The sequence below is a fragment of the Poromitra crassiceps genome (genome assembly GCF_964638095.1).
Source record: "Poromitra crassiceps genome assembly, chromosome: 13".
NCBI classification, from domain to species: Eukaryota; Metazoa; Chordata; class Actinopteri; order Beryciformes; family Melamphaidae; genus Poromitra; species Poromitra crassiceps.
The window spans coordinates 25,305,425-25,332,977 of NC_139644.1; the positions used below are offsets into that span (position 1 = coordinate 25,305,425).

The 27,553-nt window shown below is 42.2% G+C and overlaps 2 protein-coding genes across 2 annotated transcripts; both read right to left on the reverse strand.

Annotated features, from left to right (window-relative positions):
• Positions 1 to 1,340: 1,340 nt before the first annotated feature.
• Positions 1,341 to 7,556, reverse strand: LOC310788058 (histone-lysine N-methyltransferase SETD1A-like). The gene is made up of 5 exons (XM_083649544.1): positions 7,427 to 7,556; positions 4,186 to 4,296; positions 3,587 to 3,706; positions 3,302 to 3,439; positions 1,341 to 2,677 (listed from the first exon to the last, which is right to left on the reverse strand). The coding sequence occupies exons 2-5, from the start codon at positions 4,219 to 4,221 to the stop codon at positions 2,504 to 2,506; spliced, it is 468 nt and encodes a 155-aa protein (XP_083505670.1). The 5' UTR covers positions 4,222 to 4,296; positions 7,427 to 7,556; the 3' UTR covers positions 1,341 to 2,503.
• Positions 7,557 to 19,219: 11,663 nt separating this feature from the next.
• dcaf7 (ddb1 and cul4 associated factor 7) lies at positions 19,220 to 25,849 on the reverse strand. Its single transcript, XM_083649537.1, has 7 exons — positions 25,496 to 25,849; positions 25,052 to 25,210; positions 23,763 to 23,874; positions 23,498 to 23,616; positions 22,559 to 22,768; positions 22,132 to 22,249; positions 19,220 to 20,472 (listed from the first exon to the last, which is right to left on the reverse strand). The coding sequence occupies exons 1-7, from the start codon at positions 25,631 to 25,633 to the stop codon at positions 20,300 to 20,302; spliced, it is 1,029 nt and encodes a 342-aa protein (XP_083505663.1). The 5' UTR covers positions 25,634 to 25,849; the 3' UTR covers positions 19,220 to 20,299.
• Between the last annotated feature and the right edge of the window lie 1,704 nt (positions 25,850 to 27,553).

Sequence of the window (27,553 nt, forward strand, 5' to 3'; positions counted from 1 at the left end):
CTTTCAACATCTCTTTTGCACATTCTGCTCATCTGCACAGGAAGCATCGAGGGCACAGGTGCTGCAATTTCAGTGACGAGTTTGTTGCTGATGTCAAGGAAAGAGTTTCTAAAAAGCAATCAACGTGTTTACTATACGTCACTAGGCAGATTTTATCACAAGAGATAGTTGCATGTGATTCTATAGTGGGCTAATTAAGACTTTGTGGCATGGCAACTTTAATTGGCAGTGAGTCAGTATGCTCCATGGAGAATAACCGTAATCATCAATCATCAGTCTGAGCCTACATTGTTTCCAACATTTAAAACCTCAGAACAAAGGGACACCCAAACGTTACATGATAAAAACATGAGCCTGTAATTTATTTAAAAAATATTTTAATGCACCATTAATAAAGGGTCCAACGCATTAATACAAGAAAAATATTGCAAATAATATTAAAATAATAATCATCAAATTAACAAGAAAAAAAACAATAAAAAATAACTGAATGGAAGGTATGTACACGTTTCCTCCTCATGGAGAGAGGAAAAGGAACAACATATTTACAGCTTGGAAACAGTGTGTTTCTATGAGAAACAAACACATCTACAATATTTACATTTATTTGAATTTTTTTCTTTCGTCTTTTTATCCTGTAGTAAAGAGGGTTGGTTTGTACTGAAAGGCTTTCATTGCAACAAGAAATATCTTACAGTTTCCTGTTTTGGGAGGGAACAAAAATGAGGAGAGAGTGCTTCTGCTAGTTAAATACTTTCATAGTGAAAGCTTAAAAGGTTGGGACGGCCATACACGAGCTGAGAAACCATATGGAAAACAGAGACACACCACAAGAGTCATACGCACCCATCTGTCTGCAGCTTATCACAAACCAGTTGATCTACGGTATCTAGCAGGCGCACACACAGCTCACACCTACACTCCAAAGAAACTGAATGCAGTACAATTGCTCATATTTTAAGCCAATATTCTTCAGGGAGGGATGTTTCATATGGGGCAAACTCCAGCACACCCTCTTGTAAAATATACACTGTATATACTAATGCATTTTGAAGAGGCAAAAAAAAAAAAAAACATTGAGGGGGAAATAAACACTGAAAATGTACTAAAGTTAGACATTAGACCTAGAAACAGACCTGACCTAATCAAATAAATGTGCCTTTTAAAAACATTCGGAGCACACAGAGTGATGAAGTTGAACACTGACCACACATCTGCAGGAAGATTGGTAGTAATCTCTTAATTGAAAGACAACTCACAGAGAACGCTTTCCTGACTGTTGAAAACATGCTCACACATTTGCTGGTTTAAAATAAAACGGAGATACCGGGGGGGGGGAAGGAGCAGATAAACGCACACAAGCAGACAGGCACAGGCACATACACACACACACACACTGGTGATGGGGGCAGGGGTATTCTTTTTTTAGGGATCTTGGTGGTCCTACAGAGCAAACACCCAACAGACTCTCGTTACGGGACCCTTAGGTGACACAGCATCAAACTAGGGGAAGATGTAAAAGAACAAACAGTCCAATTCTGTGTAGTGCTGAGCTGAGCCTGCAGTGGAAACCTCAGCAGCCATGTAAAAACAAAACACACTTTGCACCGCAATTTATGATCTGACCAATGTTTGCACGGTTAAAAGCAGCAGGTCAAGGGCCTTTACTCTCATCCAGAGGACGGGGTTGTGGCAAAGAAGCGGGAGAGTCACGCACAGCGGAGAGGGTAAACACAGGTTTTATGGGGCTGGTGAATCACAAGAGACATTTGAAGCTCATCTCACTGTAAGATACTTACAGCTAACGCAACTAAATAACAACAACAAATAGTAATATTCATATATAATACTATGAAATGAAAAGAAAGCTCCAAAACAATCTTCATACGTGGAAATCTTGCATAACTGAAGACCAAATCGGTTGGAGTATCTTAAAACTGCACTCCGAAGAAGCGCCTTTAAAAACCCTGAATTTATTTGTCAATGTTCCTGTGCGTCTGTGTGCGGATCTGGTTGGGGGAAGGGGACGGGGGTTGACACTGGCAAAGCGATCCAGGCTGAAGAGGACGTGAGCCGAGGCAGACGCAGTACTGGTGCTGATCAGTTTCCAGTGTCTTCCTCACAAAGTTTATTGGCGTGGTAAAAGAAAAAGACCTTTCATGTGTGCTCGCGTGGAACAACTTGGTCGGAACGCGTTTCCCCCGTCAGTCGAACAATACTGCTACAGAAGAGCTCATGTTGAAGCAGAGGCCCTCTCTCTCACGTCAGGCTTCACAATCCCCTCAAGTAACGGCCTGTGAAATGGCCAAGTGAATGAAGTGTGTGTGTGAAAAGTGCAAATGTGTGCGTCTGTTTCCTGGTGACGACGACGGCAGTGTGGCCGTCCAGAGGAAGAGGTGTGGGCTGGAGAAGGGTGGCTTTGTTTTCAAGGTACAGTCCAACGCTGGCGGAGGAACAGGTGTGGGGGGCTCATGTTGGCAAGTGAAGAAGAGAAGTGCGGCTGCTAGTTCAGAGTCCCGCGGCAGTTCTCTGTTCCACACAGGCAAGGGATTTTGTTCTCCTCCAGGGGGAATTTGTAGTCGTAGGTGATCTCTTCGTTGACGGCGATGGCCTGCTTCGAGTAAATCACAATCTTCTTCTGGGACTCTATGGTGATAACCTTGGCGTAGCAGTTTGGCTAGGAGAGGAGAAAGAGCAGTGAGTTTGATCAACATCAGCTCCAGAAAATAAACTACCGTACAACAAAACTGGGAAATCTTAGGAGAACCTAAAGGCCACGACTACATCACGTGACATCAGTGTTCTTATTGTATCCATCCATCAGTGAAAACTGTCACCAGTTGGGTTTTCATCCTAGAATTGTCATGCAATATATCGAAAACAAATGTATATGAATGCATCAAAATCAAACTGCTGAATGGAAACATTGCAAAATAAGTTTTCACTTGAGATGCAAAATCTTTCAAAAAACAAATGTGTGATAAATATCAATGGAAATATACAGTATTTGTTGAATAAATAATGACGCAGTCCTGGCATGATCAGTCCAGCAAATGGTTCAGTCTCATTTCAAAATGGTTCAAAAGTGGTTTTGGACTCTCAGTTTGTCCAATAGTAATCAGTTGTTGAAAGACACACTATATACTTTTCTGTTCAGAGAGCCTATTTATTCACCAAGTTATTCACCTAGTTGATGGAAATGCAGCAAATACACATTTTAATTTTTGCAACATTTCTAAACCCATTTCTACATATTAAACTATTGCCAGTGCAGCTGCTGATTGAGGATTTCTTGACTCACAGTGCAGCAGTGGTTGATGAATCGTGCCAGGTTACCACACTTGGTGGCATCGATGATGGTGTCGTGGTCCACTCTGAACAAGTAGCTGCTCCCTATGCCCTGCAGGGCGTACCGCTTCTCTCGATTGTCAGCCACCATCTAGAAAAGACAAGAGGCACAAGCGCACATTCAGTCAGCACTGCTGCGTTAACACAAAGCCAACCAAGAGACAGTAACACTTTCTGTGGCTGACACTTCTAAAGTTGCTTCATGAGGTCACTCGTGGGGAATTATTGGAAGCAGTACCTGTCTGATATTCTGGCCCACATACTCGATGACCATCTCATCAGCAGCGATAGGCTCCATGGCAAACAAGCCCCACTCGTGGATCCTGCTGCGTCCAAAACGAAGCTTCTTCTTACGGAACTGCACATGGACAAAAAGACTCAAGTGTCATGATGACCTCCATCAGGATTTGTCCAAGTACTTATGCCCTCAAATTAATATATAGTGTCATGTTTCCTAAAACTCCAGCATGGCACAAAGCTGTTCTCTGAGGGGAATCAGGGAAGAGGGCCAAGTTAGAGGTATCAGTCAGTTGCACTAGGAAACTATGAAAAACTGAATAAAAACTGAAAAGTAGAATATAAAGAAGAGTATAGCAATTTGATCATTTTGATCAATCATTGAGGGGAAGAGACAAATGTTTCAGCCCTAGAATTGCCTTGTGCTTTGTTAACTTATGATGGGCGTTTGTCATTGCTTTTGCCACATGCCCAAATCAATCATGAAAATAATCTTTATTGCGGTATTGTCCACCTTATCAAAACTCTGATTGTACATGTGCAGATAAAATTATCCAACTCAGTGGGTTCAATCAGTGTCAAGGCTGTTGGTGGGTGTACCTTGAGCTGGTTGAGTTTGAGCAGGTCAGAATCCATGACTGCCGGGGTGCCGATGACGGTGAGGAGGCGGCGCTGCTCCGAGCGCCTCTCGGACAGCTGCCGGTTTGTTCCCTGATGGAGGGAGGAGAGAGAGAGACATACAGGCTCATACAGCGTCATTGACACAGTGTTAGCTTATCACATGTCCTTGAGCTGTGAGTGACTGAACCGGTGATCTTTGACCTAAATGTGTAACAGTCATGTTCGTCTGGGGCGGAAGTTCATTTGGCACCACTGACTGACAGAGCGCAGATAAGGAGGTAAGACAAAGGGAGGGGGGGAACAGCCACTTAACACTACATTACTCCACCACAGTAAACATCCCAAATAAAGATGATGAATTCACTCTTCCACATGAGATCAGACATTAATGATAACAATACTAGTTATTTTTATAGGAGTATAAAGTGTTTTAACAATCAAAAAATAAATGCAAATATCATACTCATTAAATAAACTAAAACAATTAAAAACAAGAAGGCGGCAAGGGATAAAGATCATAGATGTATAAACAATATAGTGAGGAGGAACACGCTGCCTTGTCTTCATTCTGCTGAGTTATTCAATGGACAGTGTCCAGACTTGAATAGAAATGTGAAAAACAAATCCGAGGTAGTCTTCTCTTAGGAAAAAGTTTAAAAGGGGAGGGGGAGTAAAAACAATTCTCATTCCAGCTTCTTAAATTTGAATGTTTTCGGATTTCTTCACTCCTCTATAACAATGAACTGAATATCGTTGGGTTGTGGACAAAACAAGCCATTTGAGGACATCATCTTTGGCTTTGGGAAACTCTGATCAACATTTATCACCATTTTCTGACATTTCATGGACCAAACAGCTAAGCTAATCGATTAATTGAGAAAATAATCGACAATGAATATAATTGTTAGTTGGAGCCCTCGCTAGCAGCAGCCACAGTGGAGTAAAGTCATAGCAACTACAAGAACGGTATTAAGAAACCAAAAGAACACCAAACTAAATGTGGAGCATAAAAAGACCCGCTAGATCAGGGATACTCAACCAGAGGCTCTAGAGCACATGTGTCAAACTCAAGGCCCGGGGGCCAAATCCGGCCCGGCACCTCATTTTATGTGGCCCACAAGAGCTAACAAAGAATAAAATTTGCGCAATACAATTCTAATTCTAGTTATTTCTAACAGTTGTAAGCTACTAGTTGTCTGCCATTATATTTTCCTATAATTCTGCTTTCAGAGCAAGAGTTATATTAAGTTATTACTAAAAACCAATAATAATCAAACCAATCGTGTAATATGAGATACATTTATATCATGTTACATTTACAATCGGCCCTTTGAGGGCAGCCATAATGCTGATGTGGCCCAGGATTAAATTGAGTTCGACCCCCCCCTACTCTAGAGCCACATGTAGCTCCTTTATGATTGGTTGTGGCTCTTTTAAGTCCTACTTAAAAATAAATAAATAAATGAATGAAAACAGCCAAACTGTCAGCAGAATTAATCTCAGGTGTTGTGCTCTGTTTGCAGGTGTGTGAGACAAGTGCAAACTCCATCACATTGGGAAAACTAGCTTAGCATGAACCTAAAATGGCTGAAGAGGAATATCGAACATTTAAAGCGGAATGAGAACTTGAGTTTTTCTTCGCAGGAAAATACATCTCTCTGCTTTGTGATGTCATTTCACAATTCAAAACGTCCAATTTGCAACAACATCACAAAATAAAGCAGGTCCAGTACCGACTTTCCTAAAGGTGGAGACGAGAGCTGAAGAGCTGGCGAGACTCAAACTGAACCAAACTGCCATAGCGACCGCATATCTGTCCTCCGCCTAATAGCCGAAGTAGGCTATAACATAACGTTACAATTAAATCCATCCACAGAACTTTTAAACTGTTTATGAAATACTGGTGCGAGAATGTGGGCGTATGATTTTAGAATAGCTCAGCTATAATAAAGGAATAAAGCAGAGAGCTTTTAATCATCAGGTATGTCAGGAATAGAGTGAAGTTAGCATGGCCTGGTTCCCTCGTCTGGAAGTCAATGGGGTTTTTTGTATGAGGATTTTGGTTAGATGCCTGAAATAAGGTCTGAGTGTGGTTAACAAAGGTTTATGAAACTGAGACCTTTGTGTTCACTCAGCAAGATAATTTTCACAAATGACCACTACTTTTATGATTTGTTACGCCTTTTCTGGTGATTGCAAAATGCAAATTTTGGCGACCGCATTTCACGCTTCAAAAATCCTAAAAAGTGGTGTTCATTTTAGGGATGGCGGGAAAAAAATTCTGACCGTCTGACCATCTCGTTACCCGATCATTAACCGTTAACCAACAAGATTGAAATGATTTAGAATGCATTCCCCCGGCAAAGTTGGGGCAACACTATTTGTGCCTCCTGACTTGCGACCGCTGTTCCCCCGTGTGTTTCAGCAGATGGAATGACTCTGCAGGCTGTGCAATGGACTCATCCCATACCATGTAGATATGCTCTGATTCTTTAATAAACCTGTAGATTATCGTGCCATTGTTTCCAATACATAAACTAGGGCAGCGCCACACAATATTGGCACAGCCGGCACAACATAAGCAGTTAATCGATGCATAGAAATTGATCTAAATCTCTTTGTAATGTGTCTCAAGTGCGCATCACATCATGTCTGTCATTTGGCGATGCAGTAGCTCCCTGAAAGTCAGTCTCTCCTTCTGAAAATGTTAGTAAAAACTATAAAATTCCACAATTTCTCCAAACTGGCATGTGTTTTAATGGTAAGAGTAGCCTAACTTGACACTTTTCAATCAGACAGTTAACGCTGTTGCCCATGAGTTTTATTTAAGAAATAGATTGTAGGCCGGTTAGTATAGGCTATTTTTCTTTTACCATGCAACAAACTGTTTTTTTACATGGAAAAAAGTAAAAAAAAAATGTTTTGTTTTCGTTTTTACTGTTTAACTGATAGTATTAATCAGTCGAAATGATTAATGTCGGACTGTCAGTTAACGGGTAATTTTTTACTTCCAGGTTCATTTGTAAAGATTATCTTGCTGAACACAAAGCAGTCTTAGTTTCATAAAGTTTTGTTTTCCAAAGACCTTATTTCACACATCTAATAAATCAAAATCCCCCAAAATATGTCATCCCTGGGGTACTCTATATCCCACTTGCACAGAGGCTCAGAAGATATAATAGTGTATGATCCTGTGGTTGTTTTGAAATTGAATACCTACCCACTTTCGCTGTACTGATTCCCACCGAGGAAGCCATATTTATCAGTGCGTCTGACAGCCAGGCCGTTAATCTCGGAGTCGGAGCCCACAGAGCTCCCATCCTCTCCGAGCCCAGACAGAGACTCCAGCGTCCCCGACATCAGGCTAGCCGACTCCAGGTAGCTGAGGGTGTCGGGAGCCGGCCGGGGCTTGGGGATGGGGCTGGGCAGGAAGAGGGCCGGAGCCGGCTCCTGGATCACTGGGACAGAGGAGCTGGGGTGTTCGGCTCTGGTGGGAGTGCTGGGCAGTTCGGCATTCCTTGCTCCGCTGGGAGTATCAGGTTTTGGGGACAGAGGCGGAGGTTTTGGGGACACAGGGGGTTTTGGCGACAGAGGGGGAGGTTGAGTTTGAGAGCTTTGTGCTTGTTGCGGCAGCTGGGGTTTCTCTTCTTCAGCCATTACTGCTGCTTCGATTATTGTTGTTTGGGCGGAGCCTTGGTGAGCAGGTGTGGGATCTCAAGCTGCAGTGGTTTGGGGTTGGCTCACTGTCAACTGAGCATCGTCAGGATTAGGGTTGTGGGTGACATGCACGCTGGGGTAGAGATTAGGTCCAGGATTAAGATCAGGGGAGTGTTGCACTAGGGCCTGAGCTGATGGCTCACTTGGCTGAGCAAGGGTCTCTGATGTGGTGTTCAAGAAGTCTGCAGCAGCTGGGTTACTGACTGACACCAATCCAGTCTCTGCATCTTTCCCTGCCACTTCCTCATTATTTGGCACAGCTTCATCTACCAATGGGGGGAGAGGATTTTCAGCTGTGACCCCTCCTGGGACAGGTTTGGGGGGACATAAGGGCGGGCCCGGCATGTGCTTTTGGGGAGACAGGGGTGAACGTGCCAATTTTGGCGGAGGAGTGTTTCCAATCAAAGCTTTGTCATTGTAGAGAGAAGACTTGGGGATGGATGCCGCCTCCTTGGAGGGCTCTGGAGCAGAGAGGACAGCTGAGGGTGGAGGCATGGATGGAGCTGCATGATGATCGCCTAATGCAGGAGGTGATGGGGTTAGGGTGGAGATTTCAGCCATGGTTCCACTCTGATCTCTCCTTTGCAGATAGAGGGAGAAAGACGGAGGTCAGTTTTCTTATGGCAACTAATAATCATCCATTCAGTCATTCATTGTTCTTAGAAATGAAACTTGCATTTGTTTGGTTCAGAAACAATGAACATATCAATGGTGGATTAATGAGAAAATCTATTTTAAACAGAAATCATGAAAACTTTGGAAGGAAGCCTGCGACCAAGTGTGTCTGTTCCTACTTCCTATTCTTAAAATTTGAATAGAGTAGTTGAAGAAGTGGGCTAGCCTACATTTTTTTAATCATGGGAATCTTAGGGACATAGTGAGAAGAAATGCACACCACTTGATGCATGACTGAGACATTAACGCCAGGATCCATCCAGCCCACCAACACAGCATCAAATATGCTAACTGTTGGCATATTTGATATGCTGTGTTTGGTGGGCTGGATGGCTAACAGATAGTACACATTTTACTCTTCACTGGTGACATTTAAGTGTCCTGTTTATATTGTATGACTTCATAATAAATGGAGCTAGCAGGTTAGCAGATAGGACTAGGAGCACTTGGAGAAAATCACGTCAAACCATGAGATAGGTTTAGTATATTGCCCCATAACAGATTTCACATGCAAAAACTGGAGCTCAAAATGCATGTTTGCGATTTGCTATTCCACTTTCCCACAATGTCCTTTTATCAGCAGGCAATCGATGGAGTGGTGCATTAGCAACTAACCTTAACATTATCTCACAAGCGAAACGCTACCCTGATAACCATGGAGATCCAGTATTTTGCTGATAAAGCAGGTTTGTCTGTTAACACATTGGGTGCCAGCCATGTTTTCATTCCTGTAGGTAAGTTGTGCCAGGGGTGTTTTTGACGATTCTGGCTCATTTTAGAACAGCCGAGGATTATTTTCTGTTAAGAATTCATGAACATCAATCATCTAAAAATAACTAATAGAATGTGTGCTTTCTCTGTCTAAAAGAGTTAGTTTGCAGAGTTAGTAGTTATGTAGATATTAGCCGTTGAGTACAGCATGGTTTCAGCGTCTGGAAATTTATTCAGAGATAAATGGCTTTTTGTGAAACAGTCACTTTAACCATTCATTTTTGGCATCAGTAAGACCGTCAGACATTCTAAACAATAGTTTTGAACAGTAATTTCCTCCATAACAACAGGAAACACCCCTCTCATTCAAACTCCTCCCTCCGTGTGTCTTCTCCTCCTTCCTCCTGGCTTCAGCGGGCGTGTCAGAAGCGCGTTGTGCTGCCTGCCTGTCTGTCTGCGTGCCTGCCTGCCTGCTTGCCTGTCGGGCAAGACGAGTCTGAAATGGATATGGATTACTGTAAAATCGCGTCGCCATTTCCTTGAATGGCTTGCTTCCGCGGTGTGTGTGTGTGTGTGTGTGTGTGTGTGTGTGTGTGTGTGTGTGTGTGTGTGTGTGTGTGTGTGTGTGTGTGTGTGTGTGTGTGTTCGCGCGTTGCTGCGCGGCTCTGGGGGGAAGGGATCTCTGTCCGTTCTGTGTGTGTGTGTCCGGGCGAGGCGGCTGCTTTTGTGGCTTTTGGGTCCCGTGGCTGTGACTTCTCTCGGTCTCTGTCGCCACTTAGTGGTCGGTAAAATAGATTACACACATGCTCTTGCTGCAAATACTTATCTCGAAGATGTAAAAGGGGTTGATTGATGTCCCACTGTCAAAAAAAAAAAATCTTTATGTAAGACGAGTTAGTCCGTCCTTGGCACTTAAGCGCTGGATTATGTAAGACGAATTAGTCCGTCTCTGGCACTTAATGTGTTAAGTATTAGTCTGGGCACCTTTCATCCCGCTTTTTGTCATGGGGCGTAAACCACGGAACCAGAATGAACACCGGAAGGCAGTGCGCCAAAAAACGTCTTTGTTGCCGTTAGCTTGACGTCTCTTGCCTCCATTAATTGTCTGATTCAAAGCTTCTGTATTAAAAGATGTGAGATTGTGAATCCGCAATGTTTCTAAAATAACTTCTTCAAAAACTTCGTTCGGTACGTCTTCGTTCGGTACGTCCATCTTTTGTTTTGTTGTTTGCCGTTCTGATACTTGGGTCAAATTGTCAAGTTAACGTGAAAGTTGACGAGCTAGAAACGCTGCCCATCCGGTCTAGGGCCAACATCATCTAATTGCAGCACCGCAGAGCCAGCTGGCTACGCCTCTTGACACGGTCTGGCTACGCCTCTTGACACGATCTGGCTACGCCTCTTGACACGGTCTGGTATACACATCACCCTTCAAAATAAAATACTCGTTATTTTTCTCTTGATTTAAAGAATTACAAGAACAATTATGCTTTCTATCTTCCACACTGAGCGTAGTTAGGCTCGTTTTCAACTCACCCAACACATTTTGTTTTTCATACTGTATATTATATGGATTTGGAAAATGTTTCTAAATCATTTTTAAAGGTTGTAGACAGAGTAGAGTTTTGCTATACAGTATTTACATTTCTGTATAAAATATTTGGTCAAAATAATTACATTGTTCATTAAAAATTAAAAAATTTTACCTTCAATGAATATTCAAAATTTGACAGTTTCAAGTATAAATGGTGGTAGTGCATCAATGCTATATTTAATCCATAAATAAAAATAAATAATATAAAAATAAATAAATAAATACATACATAAATACAAAATAAATGAATAAATAAAAATAAATAAATAATAGGCTACAAAAAATAAAAAATAAAAATACATAGCTAAAAAAAAAATCAATAAAGTCTCTGCCTTTATACACTGTTCTCAAACTTTTTCATGTCAAGGTCCCCTAAACTAAAACAAATTAGACCACATGGACCCTCATTCGATCATATTTGATCAGGGTCCCCTATCTGATATTAGATGTTTTATTAGGAGATAGTGTGTGGCACCCATGGCCAACATTCTGTCATTGTCAACACAAAAACAGCCCTATATTGCAGCAGACAGACAGACAGACAGACAGACAGACAGACAGACGGGGATCACAGACAAAGCTGTCTGTAGCAGGGCTGAGCAAGTGGACCTGGCTGAAATATCAGTTCTGGAATGAAGGTGAGTAACGTTATTTCGGTATGTTTTATGTTTGTCATTTTTATGTTGTCCTCTCCATGTGGCCATGCTTGCAAACTTATATCAGCTATAACAGATGTGTATGTTACATTAATGTGCTTTCAACAGGTAGACAGACAGTCAATATCCTACTTTCCGACTTTCTGTCTGTCTGCTCGACTGTCTCACTGTCTGCCTGTCTACCTGACTGACTGTTGTCAGACTGACTGCCTGTCTACCTGTCTGTCAGTGTCTGAACTGACTGTGTGTTTCACTGTCTACCTGACTGACTGATGTCTGTCTGTCACTGACTGACTGACTGTCTGTCAGACTGTCTACCTGACTGACTGACTGACTGACCGACCGTCTGTCTGTCTAATTGTCTGCCTGACTCTCTCACTGTCTGCCTGTCTACCTGACTGACTGTCTCACTGTCTGTCTGCCTGACTGTCTGCCTGTCCCACTGTCTGTCAGTGTCTGAACTGACTGTGTGTTTCACTGTCTGCCTGTCTACCTGACTGACTGATGTCTGTCTGCCACTGACTGACTGACTGACTGACTGACTGACTGACTGTTGATTTTGATTTTATTAAGGATCCCCATTAGCTGGTGCCATAGCAACCAGCTAGTCTTCCTGGGGTCCAAACATACAAACAAATTAGTACAATTGCAAATGTAAAATTATTAAATGTCAGTACTCAACACAAAATACATAATGAACAAATAAGATAGCTAAAAATTACATCGAAAAAAAAGAAACAGAAAACAAAAACAAATACAGATACTTTACAGTGTTAAATAAACTTTAAGATTCTTTTTAAATGTTAATTTACTGTAAATGCAACACAGGTTTAGAGGCAGGTTATTCCAAAGTGTCAATGATCTAAAAATAAAAGATCTCCTTAAAGCATTGTTTTTCGGAGACGGTAATACAAGCTGCCCATTGCTGGATCCTCTTGTGTAATGGTCATGCACAGTATTACTAAAGATTATCTGTTGATGTATAAAAACTGGAGTTTTACTGCTCATGACTGACTTAAACATCACAAGTGAATTGAAAGACAACCTATTCTCAACTGTAAGCCAGGAGAGGCAGGCATGCATACGGCTCACATTAGACCTTAGTGGGCAGCCCAGGACCAGCCGTGCTGCCCTGTTCTGGACCACCTGGAGCTTCCTAAGGTCACCACTTGCAGCAGATGACCACACCATAGAGCAGTAGTTAAGATGACATAAAACTAAACTTTGAACTATCTGACATAAAAGGGGACGGGCAACAAAAGTAACACATTTTCTGGAAACACCAATAGCTCTTCCCATTTTTGAAACAATATAATTGATGTGGTGAGACCAAGACAGAGTGGAATCCAGCATTACTCCAAGGAGTTTAGTACTTTCAACTTGTTGAACTGCCGAATTACACAAGTTTAAATCAAGCTTTGGGCTTGTAGACAACCTGTGCCTTGTTCCCAGCACAATACATTTAGTCTTGGAGATGTTAAGGACAAGTCTGTTACATACTACCCAGTCATGCACAACTTTTAGTTCTTTGCTCAAGACTTCATTAAGTACATCACATGATGGTGCAGCGTAATACAATGTTGAATCATCGGCATAAAGAACTGTTGTGGCACATTTTGTTATCCAGGATAGGTCATTAGTAAAAACTGAGAAGAGCAAAGGTCCGAGGCAACTTCCCTGCGGAACACCACACTCTAGACCTCTGCTACTAGACAGGCTGCCATTTAGATACACCTTCTGTGATCTGGAGGACAAATAACTTAATATCCACTTTAAAGCAGAAGAATTAAAACCATAACATTTAAGTTTCTCAACCAGTAGAGAATGATCAAGAACATCAAATGCAGCACTAAAATCTAACAGCACAGCTCCCACCAGCATTGAGTTATCTATAGCTTTAAGCCAATCGTCAGTCATCTGTATCAAAGCAGTAGAAGTTGAGTGGCCAGCTCTATAGGCATGTTGATTGTTTGTTGCAAGCTTATTTGATATAAAATAATCTTGAATTTGGGAATGCACCAACTTTTCCATAATTTTGCTCAAAACAGGTAAAATACTAATGGGTCTAGAATTCCCCTCATTAAAAGCAGCTTTGGTATCCTTAGGTAAAGGAATAACCTTAGCCTCCTTCCACATCTTTGGAAATAGGCCCACCTCGAAACATTTATTTATAATATGACAGACAGGAGAAGCTATGATACCAGCAGTCATTCTCAGCAGTTTACTATCCAGGTTATCTAGGCCTGCTAACTTACTATCAGGAAGAGAGCGGAGTAACCTTTCCACCTCACTGACTTCAACCTGAAGAAATTCAAATTCACAAACCTTATTTTTCATTATAATATTCTTAATACAGTCATTTGCTTTGATATTGTTTGAAATATTCATAGCCTTCCTTAGTTTAGATACCTTACCCACATAATAGTCATTGAAATGATTTGCAATATCACCTGGTTTAGTGAGAACAAATCCATTTGATTCCACTAAGGGTGTGCACACAGTTGTCTTTCGACCCATGATTTCATTAAAAACATTCCATATCTGTTTGCCATCATTTCTTGCATCATATAACCTTTGTTTGAAATAGTCCCTTTTTTTCACCTTGTTTAGTTTTGTGACCTGATTACGTAAAGTACAGTATTTATGCCTGTCATCAATGGATCCAGAACTAACTGATGCTTTTTTGGCCATGTCTCTCTCTGTCATTAGGGTCCTAAGACTGTTGTCAAGCCATGGAGCAGATCTATTTTTTACTATGAACTTTTTTAAAGGAACATGCTTGTTTACAACATTCATATATATTGACATAAATAAATCCAGTGCAGCTTCAGCGTCACACTCACTACACACCATGTTCCAGTTTATACTAGATATTTCATCAATAAATAAAACTTCATCAAATCTCTTATAGGACCGTGTTAAGATGATTTTAGCTTTAAGTTTTGGAACCTTTGTCATTCTAGTTACAGCTATTATATTGTGGTCACTGAAACCTACAGGGACAGAGACAGCCTTAGAGCATTGTTTAGAAACATTTGTGTAAATATGGTCAATGCATGTCCCAGAAATAATACCATCACTGCCTACACTTATTCTTGTAGGAGATGCAACAATTTGAGACAAATTACAAGCATTTGATATAGAGAGCAACTTATTCTTGTTGGGACATGACTGCACCAACCAGTCTACATTCATATCACCCAACAAGAAGATTTCTCTATTTTCATCTGATATCTTGTCAAACATCTCACACAACCCATTCATATACATAGCATCGCCACTAGGAGGCCTATAGAAACAGCAAACTAGAATTGGTTTTAAATGAGGCAAATGGACTTGCACACAGTTAGCTTCAATGTCTTCCCTCATCAGATCATAACGTATTTTAGCAGGTAAATTATTTTGAACATAAATAGCTACTCCACCTCCAAACCTGTTTCTATCTTTTCTAAAAACTGAGAAACCCTCAATAGCTACATTTGAATCAGAGAAAGAATCATCACTGTCACACTGGATGTTATGGTCTTCGTCACCAGTGTCCGGGCCGGCCTCCTGAAAGGTTCCGCCTGTGTCTGTGTGCCTGGCCTAATGTCAAATTCAAAGCAACAAAGCTATACACTAAATTACATAACATCCAGTGTGACAGTCAGTCAGTCAGTCAGTCAGTGGCAGACAGACATCAGTCAGTCAGGTAGACAGGCAGACAGTGAAACACACAGTCAGTTCAGACACTGACAGACAGTGGGACAGGCAGACAGTCAGGCAGACAGTGAGACAGTCAGTCAGGTAGACAGGCAGACAGTGAGAGAGTCAGGCAGACAGTGAGACAGACAGACGGTCAGTCAGGTAGACAGACAGTCAGGTAGACAGGCAGTCAGTCTGATAGACAGGCAGACAGTGAGACAGTCAGGCAGACAATTAGACAGACAGACGGTCGGTCAGTCAGTCAGTCAGGTAGACAGTCTGACAGACAGTCAGTCAGTCAGTGACAGACAGACATCAGTCAGTCAGGTAGACAGTGAAACACACAGTCAGTTCAGACACTGACAGACAGGTAGACAGGCAGTCAGTCTGACAACAGTCAGTCAGGTAGACAGGCAGACAGTGAGACAGTCGAGCAGACAGACAGAAAGTCGGAAAGTAGGATATTGACTGTCTGTCTACCTGTTGAAAGCACATTAATGTAACATACACATCTGTTATAGCTGATATAAGTTTGCAAGCATGGCCACATGGAGAGGACAACATAAAAATGACAAACATAAAACATACCGAAATAACGTTACTCACCTTCATTCCAGAACTGATATTTCAGCCAGGTCCACTTGCTCAGCCCTGCTACAGACAGCTTTGTCTGTGATCCCCGTCTGTCTGTCTGTCTGTCTGTCTGTCTGTCTGTCTGTCTGTCTGTCTGCTGCAATATAGGGCTGTTTTTGTGTTGACAATGACAGAATGTTGGCCATGGGTGCCACACACTATCTCCTAATAAAACATCTAATATCAGATAGGGGACCCTGATCAAATATGATCGAATGAGGGTCCATGTGGTCTAATTTGTTTTAGTTTAGGGGACCTTGACATGAAAAAGTTTGAGAACAGTGTATAAAGGCAGAGACTTTATTGATTATGCTTATAGCTATGTATTTTTATTTTTTATTTTTTGTAGCCTATTATTTATTTATTTTTATTTATTCATTTATTTTGTATTTATGTATGTATTTATTTATTTATTTTTATATTATTTATTTTTATTTATGGATTAAATATAGCATTGATGCACTACCACCATTTATACTTGAAACTGTCAAATTTTGAATATTCATTGAAGGTAAAAATTTTTAATTTTTAATGAACAATGTAATTATTTTGACCAAATATTTTATACAGAAATGTAAATACTGTATAGCAAAACTCTACTCTGTCTACAACCTTTAAAAATGATTTAGAAACATTTTCCAAATCCCTAAAATATACAGTATGAAAAACAAAATGTGTTGGGTGAGTTGAAAACGAGCCTAACTACGCTCAGTGTGGAAGATAGAAAGCATAATTGTTCTTGTAATTCTTTAAATCAAGAGAAAAATAACGAGTATTTTATTTTGAAGGGTGATGTGTATACCAGACCGTGTCAAGAGGCGTAGCCAGATCGTGTCAAGAGGCGTAGCCAGACCGTGTCAAGAGGCGTAGCCAGCTGGCTCTGCGGCGCTGCAATTAGATGTATCTCGAGAAAGAGCCTGGCTCCCGCCCACAATTGATTTTGTCACCCTACTGGTTCCCGCCTAGAGCCCGCCCTAGACCGGATGGCAGCGTTTCTAGCTCGTCAACTTTCACGTTAACTTGACAATTTGACCCAAGTATCAGAATCCTCTTTCACCGTTTTGACCGGTGTGTCAGGCGGTGGTGGCGGAGATGCCATATTGCATAAACGTTTTGTTTTATGTAACGCTAGCTTTGTTTTGATCAGACTCTAGTTTAGGTAACATCACCGCGTCAAGCTAACGGCAACAAAGACGTTGTTAGGCGCATTGCCATCCGGTGTTAATTCTGGGTCCGGGGTTTACGCCCCCATGACAAAAAGCGGGGTGGAAGGTGCCCAGACTACCTAGCGGCTAGCGCCTGGGATATGTCCAACTCCAGCCGCCTGCATTTCCTACTGACAGCTCTACGTGCGCGTTCTCGTCAGTATCAGACGGGCACACACACGCATGTGCACGGGAGCCTCCCTTCCATCCAGACTGTCTTCTTCTTCTTCTTCTAGTGTTTTATGGCGGTTGGCAAACAACTTATGGTGCATTACCGCCACCTTCTGAAATGGAGTGTGGATCGGAATGGTTTCCTAAAACACTACACTATCCTGACTATATTCTTTTACTTAGTCCAGTTTCTTCTAGAAATGAAAATATATCCCTATATCCCACATTCCCTGAATTTAACTGCAATATTGTTTTTAAATCCAGCTTGATACTATTGCTCTCCGATCTGTTGCTGAGGATCTGTCTCTCCTGTTGATAGTATGGACAATCAATCATTACATGTTCTACTGTTTCCTGCCTATCGCAATATTCACACCTACCAGTCTCATGCTTTCCCATAATCCCAAGTGTACTGTTAAGCCCAGTGTGCCCAAATCTCATCCTTGATATGATATCTTCATCTTTTGTATTTCTGCTCATGCTTCTCATTCTTCCTACTGTCTTTTGGATATTGTAATAATGCCTACCTTTAGTTTCTTTATTCCACTCCTCCTGCCATTTCTTTTTCATTTCTCCCTTGACTATACTTTTAACTTCTGCCTTACTATAACTTACTACCATATTTACTTCTGCCTTATTAGTTGCATCTTTTGCATACTTATCTGCCAATTCATTACCCTCCACTCCTATATGTGCTGGGATCCAAATAAATTTCACAGTTGTTCCTGCTTTGCTGACTCTGTAAATTGCCTGAGCTATCTCCAATACAATATCCAATCTTCCCTCCGACTTTATACACTCTTAATACTTACTAATGCACTAGTGGAGTCTGACCCTACTAAAACCTTACCCGGTTTATTTTCTTCAACCCAATTAAGTGCTAAAAGAATAGCCAACAATTCCCCTGTATATACCGATAATTTGTCAGTTACCCTTTTATTCACCATTATATTTAATTCTGGACTTATAAATGCCACCCCCACTCTACTACTTGTCGTCTTTGAAATCATCCAGACTGTCTTGACTGGTTGTTGGTTCTGTACTGTATATGGCCAACTGTTACTGTAATTCCAGACTTTGATATGCACCCTGAATTATAGAACAAGGCTTCGGGCGTTTCTTTTCCCCTTAACTCACCCTCTTCCACGTTCCCCCTGATTCTGAGATTTGTGACAAACATGAATATAGATGGGGGTATTGTCTGTGAGTCTGTGAGACATCGTTTACAAACTTGAGGAGCTTGACTGAAGCTCACTGGAGGTGCATTCAGTGGTGTGTTAGGGGAGGAGAGGAATAATAATAATTATTAATAATAATAATTCATCAGATTTATATAGTGCTTTTCAGTGACCCAAAGACGCTGACATGATGTAGATTTCAGGGCTATTGTTGGACCAAGAACACATCATTACAGCAACCACCTGGCGAAGGAATTCCAGGGACAGAACCTAAACCTAAACCTAAAGGAATCTTTGTAGAATTTAGCAGTTTCACCCTTACTGGATTTTTTTTGCCTTTTCCTGAAGTGAGAATACGACAAGTTGATCTCTGTGTTGTGTGTAGGGGGTATAGCTCAGTGGTAGAGCATTTGACTGCAGATCAAGAGGTCCCTAGTTCAAATCTGGGTGCCCCCTGTTTTTCAAACACACACCGCTGTTTCCAAACCATTCAACAGGACAATACCGGGAGGGGGCGTAGTCTTTGGCAGCACATCAATAGGAACTCAATTCAATGAGTGTTCCCTTGACTCTGTATGCATAATGTATGATCTTTCCACCTGGGCCTACCACCATTATGCCTGGAGAACACTGATTAGCTATGTGCATCATACCCTCTCTGTGACCACATCTGTGGTTGTTATTGAAAACAGAAAGCAGTGTTTTTAACAGCACAGGAACACAATGTGGTTTATCATGAATTTTAACCAAACCCAACTAAATAAAACAACAACACAATGATAGGTTTACTTCCTAAGACATGGAGGAATACAATTTATTAATAGAGCAAATTCAATAATACAAACTTTATGAAAAAGCTACAACATGAAGACTTGCCTTACCAATATCTTAGTTAATATATTTATATGTATGTACATTTTACCTTGTACTGGCATGCTAGTTACAAGGTCTTGACCTTTAAGTATTGAAAACAATAGGAAGAGATGCAGAGGAAAAAGAATACAAGATCAGACAAACTGCTGTTTCACTTTCCTCCCATTCCACAACTCACTTCTCACATGACAGAAAATGCCGTTTTCCCCAAGCAACGTCAACAGGGGGGGGGGGGGTGCTGCTGCACAAAGGCTGAACAACATTGCTCTGGTAGGTTCTGAGTCTTGTTGCATCATCACATGACGACGGACACCACTGCAGTGACCATATGAACCGCTCTCCAGTTATTTTACAATTATCAAAGCTGCAGAGATATGTTTTTTTACCTGGATACAATCATTTGGAGAGAGGATATGGACACCCATTTGAAGTTCAAAATTGCCACAGGAGTAAATAAGACCCTAATATTGGTACTTCAATCACAAGAAGGCTACTGAAACATTCCTGAATATAAGAGGTGATCTTCCACCGACTGATTTATGTCGATCTTTACAACTCAGACATACCAAACACCTCTGAGCACAACATCTAAAACCTTCATGATAATCTCACGGCTGGCTGAGGTGAGAACTCACACCAAGAAGCAAGTCAAAAAAATAAAAAATAAATCTTGATTTTCACTGACAACTGCCCAGAGTTCAAAGCGCTTGTGCACTTTACAGCTGCTGTGCAGATAACTGAATTCTACCTTGAAAGCAAAAATAAATATGAGCATAAAATGCATCTGACAGAAGTACGACAGAGTAAAAACATGGAAGAAAATGTAAACCAGGGTAATGTGGAGCGGGGTACGGAATACTCCAAAAAACAGTCCAGAAAGTTTGCTCGTCGCCACATCCTCGTCTTGAAAGCAGCGGGGTGACGACAAGATCTCACACTTGAAAATTACATCCAGGTGTGAAGGAACCTATCTTCTCCATCTAAGTGTCCGTGGGTTTAGACACGCAGGATCTCCAGGCAGTTGTTGTAGCAGATGGCGATCCAGTCCGGCTGCGTGGACGCCCACTGCACATTGTTGATCTCTCCCTCTGCAGTGTAGGCCAGGATGGGGTCCTCGATGGCCCGCGGCATCTGCTGGATGTCCCAGATCAGGGCCTGGTGGTCGTCCGCTGAGGGAGGAGGAAGACACACAAAGCGGGTATTAAAAGAACTAGAAGAAGCACGATCATTTCTAGGGTGGTGACTCTGGAGACAAGGTGCCATGGGCACACTTTATCTGGGTGTGACCAAATTCATGCACAAGGAATCTCACCTGATGCATAGAGAGCCAACGTGACCGCCTACTTCCTGCTTCAGCTATGCAGAACCCGCTAAAAAAATATGAATGGTGGTGAAGGGCCACCACAATACTTTTTTTGATCCCCTTTGAATTGTGCCATGAAGTCCACATATAAATTTTGTCAATTTAAAAGATAACTTTGCATGTCAAGAAAGTCACAGTTCGTAAGACTGAAACGTAATGTTTAGTTTCGTATGAAAGCTCAATCAACTACATCTCTCGTCTCGCACAATATACGTCACGCCAACACCAACATGGCCTGGCGGGAGAGACCTCAGTTACGCAACTGGTTGTGTGTAGTCTTTCCGATTTATAACTTATAGTGCAAGTTTTACGACAAACTGCAACTTTCTCGACTTGCAAAGTTATCTTTTAAATTGACAAACATCATAATATGTGTACCTCATGGCACAATCAAACGGGATAAAACAATTGTCTCTCGCCACTCACCACCATTCATATTTTTTTCACAGGTGGTTCGCATAGGGCCCGACCAGAAGGGGAGGGACTTTGGTTCTCTATTGATATTGACATGACATTTCAATAATACACTCAAGATGACATACAAGGTGCTGGATCTCACATGTAGTGCAGATAAGATGCACTGGATGACAGTAGACAAAACAAACACTCTACAAACATCAAAAGATGCATGAAAGACAGATGTGGAAAATTTTCAATTAATATATAGAAACCTAAATCTTTATCAAAATCTTTGTGCAGATTAGCATGCTATTCGCAGTCAGTCAGTCAAACAGATTAGGGTGGTGTGTGAGTGTGACATTGATGATGTGACCACTCATGCCGAAATTCGGCACTGCACTCTGTCGGGTTGCCAGCAGTGCACCCCAAAGTTTTAAGCCGATCGGACAAATGGTCCTTGAGATATGTGAAAGCCATCTTCTGATTGGTCGAATTGCACGGAATTCGACAATGCACTTTCTTCAGTCCCCAGCAGCGCACGCTCCAAGTTTGAAGTCGATTGGATGAATGGTTCTCGAGATGAACTGCTTTTTGTGTTGCCTATGCGCGTGTCCAAAATTGGGCACCGCACTCCATCGGGTTCCCGGCAGCACACTCCCCAAGTTTGAAGTCGATGGGATGAACGGTTCTTGAGATAAACAGCTTTTTGTGTTGCCAGTAGGTGCCGCTGTCCGAATGCACTCTGTCAGGTCCCCCTAAATGCACTTCCCAAGTTTGGAGGCGATTGGAGCAATGGTGTGCGAGTTTTGACCATTTCAATTCTAAACCATTGCCATAGCACCCCCTATGCATCCACTCAGCCCCCCACCCCCCCGAAGATTCATGCCAGACACCTGAAAAGTGTATCTGCAAAGTGCATAACTTGCTTAACTGCAACAGTGCACCTTGCAGCTCCGGACATACGGAGGGACATATATACACGTTGTGTACAACTCTCAGATTATAGTAGTAGGAGGAGAGCAGGAGAAAGAAAACAACCGATTAACAGCGGGGAGTCTGAGCCCACCTGCAGTGCAGATGTGACAGGAGGAGTGGGGGGCCCAGGCGATGCCGTTCACACAGGCGCGGTGGTTGTTGAGTCGGGCCACTGGCGTGCAAGGCACACGAACATCCAAGATCACCACCTAACACACAGACACATCATTTAATGTCAAAGAAGAAACGCAGGGTAAACACTCAAATCAAAGATGCTGGGAAGTACCGGTAGCTGGGTTTCCATCCAAGTATTTTGATGGCAATTGTGATTTATGAAATTTGAAAATATGAAATAAAACTGCTAATTTAAATAAAATTGCCTTTTATGCTTGCTTAAACTGGAAATGTTTGTATGTGATAAATGGCAATGCAAAGACATTTTGCAAATAAACTTAAAATTTGGTTGACAGATGCAAACACAGCTCCTGACAGACTGAACGGCTACAAGGCAAACTGACCTCCATGCCGTCCATGGCCATCGTGGCCAGGTAGTTGGGGTCCTGCTTGTTCCAGCAGAGGCGGAGCAGTGGGTGGTGCTGCGGATCTTCATAGATGATGGTGCTGTGCTCCAGGTGACGCAGGTCGAACATGCGGACAGAGCCGTCCGCTCCCACCGAGGCAAACATATCCCGGCCGCCTCCCGCACGGCTGAATGCAATGTCATACACCTATAGACACATAGAGACCACGCTGTAGAGACTCTCCAGGCTGAATGCCATGTCATACACCTATAGACACATAGAGACCACGCTGTAGGGATGTCACGATACTAGAATTTCTACTTCGATACCGATACCCAGGAAAATATCGATACTCGATACCATTTTCGATACCACGCGGTGGGATGACAACACATCAAGAGGCATAAAAAATAAACAAAGACAGATGGACAGACAGATGCACGCTTCTCCATAATCTAGGCCTGATAAAACTCATTAAAAACTTTGACCTTACACAACAGATTACCCTTGCACTAGTCATCAGCCTATCAGACTACTTTGAACTTGTTGAAGCAAAAGATACCCACCAATGACAGGGAGGGCCAAATCAGTGGTATGTTTGATTTTTCATTAAGAGAAAGCACTGCTGATATTGATACAGTTGCAAATGAGTATTGTATCCGTTTCAAATTTTTAGTATTGACGTTTATCTATACTTTTGACAACCCTACCACACTGTAGACTGTCCAGACTGAATGCAATGTCATACACCTATAGACACAGAGACGACGCTGTAGAGACTCTCCAGGCTGAATGCAATGTCATACACCTATAGACACACGACGCTGTAGAGACTCTCCAGGCTGCGCTTCCATCACAAGGAAACATCGCACAAGGTTTCTCTTTGCAAATACATCAATTCAACAGTCATTTTCCACTCTTTGAAGACACACACACCTCTTTGTCATGAGCAATGAGTTGGGTCTTGACGTGTCCAGAGACCAGGTTGACCCGTCCCAACACCTGACCTGTCTCCAGCCCCCAGATAGTGCAGGTGGTGTCAATGCTCGAAGTGCCTGCAGAGTGAACCAACATGTTAGGAATTCAAACTTGACGTTTGTGTCCCTTAAAGAACAATAACATAAAAATAAAAAAATAAAAAAAGGCAGCATCGACTCCATACAACACCTCTCCTAATGTCAGACAGTGATGATTATCTTACCCAGGAGATTGGGATCAACTTCATTCCAGTCAAAGGAGGTGAGAGGAGCGCAGAAGTCTGAGTTCTTGTTGTTATTCAGCAAGCACTCTAGACGTGTTTCTGTGTCGCTGACCTGACGGGTAAATGTAAAGGATTTAGTAGTGAGCTAACATCATATAAACAAGTAGCAGCCTATCTACCAGTAAATGTAATAAGTCAATTAAGAGAGCAGAGTATTCTACAGTATTAAAAGTGTAGGTTCACATGACGGGGAAGGAGATGTCTCCTTTTCTCCCTTGGCGGTGCAGTTACAGATGAGAGTATCAATAGCTGTGTTTCCATTACAGTTTTTCGCAAAAGAATTGCGATATTTCTACAACTTCGACAATGTACAATTGCGACTTGTAGGCGTTTCCATTGAAGTTGCGTTTGAGTGATTCCCCGTTGCAGCAGCTGCCACAGTGATTACGCACGGGGATCTGCCCCATATCCCGTCCCCTGCATGCTCAAATCCAACCAATGGTCAATGCAAATCCCAACATGAAGTTACAATGCATATAAACGAGCCTGATTATCAATTCAAAAGAAAATGAGTCGCAAAATGTTGCTGGCTGCGTGAATGCAGTCAGCGCGACAGGCAGAGGAAAAAAGGTAGCCTAATAGCCTACAACTGGTCCGATTTAGAGATGGAGGGGGGAAAAGGCTGATTTGGTTCTATAATTGCACCTGAAACGTGTGCAATGTATTAGCCTACTCACAGTCACTGTATTCACTTCAGACAGCACCACCGCACCAGTGTGTGCTTTTCATCCTCTCATCTCGACGCTGTGCCAAATGCGCGCACACAGGCAGCCTGCTGTCACCATGGACCGATTTCTGCCATTAAACATTATCTAATTTGCCCGGCTACGCTTTTGCATAACACTCGTCTTTCTGCTAGGTAGCGTTGCTTCAAAGTTTTCCACTTGCTGCGGAGGTTTTGACACGGCTATCGAACCTACCAAACTTATTTTCCGCTCCTTTTCCAAGGGATAATATGGGTCACATGACGTGCAAATGCGAAAAATGTGTTTCCATTACACTTTTGCGATAAACTTCTATATCGACACGTCTGAAAAACCACCTCATGAGAGCGAAAAAACTTTTTGCGATATTTGGGAGGTTTTTCGAAATTCACGTGTTTCCATTACCCAATTTCTATTGCGATATATAGATTTTGCGCATTTCTGAGAGTAATGGAAACACGACTACTGTGCCCACTGACAGTGAGGAACTGGACAACAAAATCACGTCCAGGGAAGACATCATACCCTCCAGATGCGCAGGTAGTCCCCACTGGTGGCCAGCAGGTCTGGGTAGACCCCCTTGGTGTCTGGTATCCACATGATCTTGGTCGTGGGGTAAGGGTGGTCAAATGTGTTCCTGCAGATGAACTCTGAGCTCTCCTCCTCCAGACCCACCAGCTGAACCTGGACAGAGGAACCAAAACAACCATTTACCTTTAAATCAAGACTAACCAAAATGAGTGTTTACAGGCCCAGGGTACTTTGCAGCAAGCGTGTTCATTTTAATGTAGGCCCCGTGAGCCCAGTAGTACTTGTATGTGCTACTTGAAAATGATAACAAAGGGTACAGTCAGTCTGTGCTAGTCTTGGCTCCTACGCAGCCGTGGCAAGGCAAGCTACAGTTAGCTACCTAGCTTACGTTAGCTGCCCTTTTTAACTGGTGCAAATTACCATATCCACACTACGCACCTTGTTGTTGTATTCCTCCACAAAGCTACCGAGTGCCAGCCGAAAGCGTTTGTCTGGGCGGACGCTCCAGTTCATTGCATACACCGTCCATGGCGCCTCGTATTTGTAGATTTCTTTTCGTTTGCCGTGGAGAGACATCCTCCTCACACAGCTGCTGTCTAGCGTTAACCAGCAAGCAAGCTAACTATGAAATCAATACTACTAGTCTTGCAAGCAACTACTGTGACTTATGTTTACTTGCAAAAACAAACCGACAAATGTGGTTGGAATGAGCATTCAATTAAAAAAATCTTTCTTCAGAGGAAGATTTCTTCACAGTTTAATTAACAAAGACTGGACTCGCAAACGCATTGCTCGCTGCTGTGCTGAGAATCTAAACTAGTGTCAAGGCAGAATAATAAACACTTCCGGTCACGATTTTCAAAATAAACCTATGGACGAACAGACTTTGCATCCACAGAACTCATTCACTGCGTAGCCTCGCCTGCACAATTGCCCAACTTCGCATCCCTGATCACTGATGACATCACTCACTGATGACATCGCAATTGCTCGAGTGACCATCCCTGATCGACATCACTCAGCGCACAATTGCTTAACTTCGCATCACTGATGACATCAGCATAGGTGATGTGGTGATGTGACCATCACTGATGACATTGAGTGCTCGAGTGACATCACGGATGATGTCATAGACATGATGACATCACAATTGCTCAAGTGACATCACTGATGATGTCATAGACATTGTGAAATCATCAGTGACATCACAATTGATCGAGTGACCATCACTGATGACATCGAGTGCTCAAGTGACATCATAGACATTGTGACATCATCAGTGACATCATTACTGACCAAAATCATGACAAATCTCACAATGTGACCAAAAACGTGGGACAAAAAATGCAGACAGAGAGACAGTGATAATCAGTTTTATAATGATGATGATGATGATGATGATGATGACGACCTATGGGTGAGTCCAAGTAAAGTAAAATACATTTGATTGATTTCAAGTTCTATTAATAAAGTAGGCTATTTTTCCTTTTTTCTTTTGTATGTAAGGAAATTAACGCGATTCTATTTTTTATTTTGAAAGTAAAATCGCTTAACGTCCGGTCTTTCTTGTCAACACTAGCTGAATTTACGCATCTAACCCAAAGCGCAACCTAGCTGCGCATGTGCGTTCAACTTCAAGATTCAAGATATTTGTTTTTGTGCATTAGCAGCGCAGCAATATCAGCAATAGCAAATAGCAAAATATGAAGTAGACAGTAGACAATCTTCAAATTATAAATCATAAAGTGCAAAGTAAAGACCTTGTAAGTGACATATAGTGGAGTGTAAATATTCATGTAGTCTACTATGTAAAATGATGTTCAGGTGTGTGTGTGTGTGTGTGTGTGTGTGTGTGTGTGTGTGTGTGTGTGTGTGTGTGTGCGTGCGTGTGTGTGTGTGTGTGTGTGTGTGTGTGTGTGTGCGTGTGTGTGTGTGTGTGTGTGTGCGTGTGTGTGTGTGTGTGTGTGTGTGTGTGTGTGTGTGCGCGCGTGTGCGTGCGTGCGTGCGTCGTGTCGGTGGGATAATGCAAAATGACTTGAAAGAAGAGCCGATGCACACCCTTTCACAGTCTTAAGGATAGGTGCGTCGGAGGATAGGGTCCATAAGCAGAAGATAAAGAATTCCCGCACACCATCCAGTAATTGGCAAACTTTAATTTAACAACGTTTCGGTCGATCAGACCTTCATCAGGTTTGCTTCTGATAATGTAAAATGACCAAAAATATCAAGTGAAGTCCTAAGTGTCTGTGAGATAATGTCCATGTAAAATGACCATGTCGAAGTCTGTAATATATCAAGTAAAGAAGTCCTTATGTCTGTAGTGTGGCATATAGATGAGAGGAAAGATGGGAGGAAATCTAATTGATGATGATTTATGAAATCAAAGATGATGTCATAGACATTGTGACATCTTCAGTGATCATAAATCATTCCCTCCAGTGGCACTGGTTTTTGTAACCGTAACCATACTCAGTGACTAAAAGTCCACCAAGGGAG

Coding starts and splice junctions, on each gene's coding strand:
- LOC310788058 (XM_083649544.1), bottom strand. CDS start 4,221: ATGGATTCTGACCTGCTCAAACTCAACCAGCTCAAG. Junction 3,707..4,185: donor TCAAACTCAACCAGCTCAAG/GTACACCCACCA, acceptor GTCCATGTGCAG/TTCCGTAAGAAGAAGCTTCG. Junction 2,678..3,301: donor TCATCAACCACTGCTGCACT/GTGAGTCAAGAA, acceptor CTCCTCTCCTAG/CCAAACTGCTACGCCAAGGT.
- dcaf7 (XM_083649537.1), bottom strand. CDS start 25,633: ATGTCTCTCCACGGCAAACGAAAAGAAATCTACAAATACGAGGCGCCA. Junction 23,617..23,762: donor AGTTGATCCCAATCTCCTGG/GTAAGATAATCA, acceptor TTCACTCTGCAG/GCACTTCGAGCATTGACACC. Junction 22,769..23,497: donor TCATTGCTCATGACAAAGAG/GTGTGTGTGTCT, acceptor ATGTGTCTATAG/GTGTATGACATTGCATTCAG.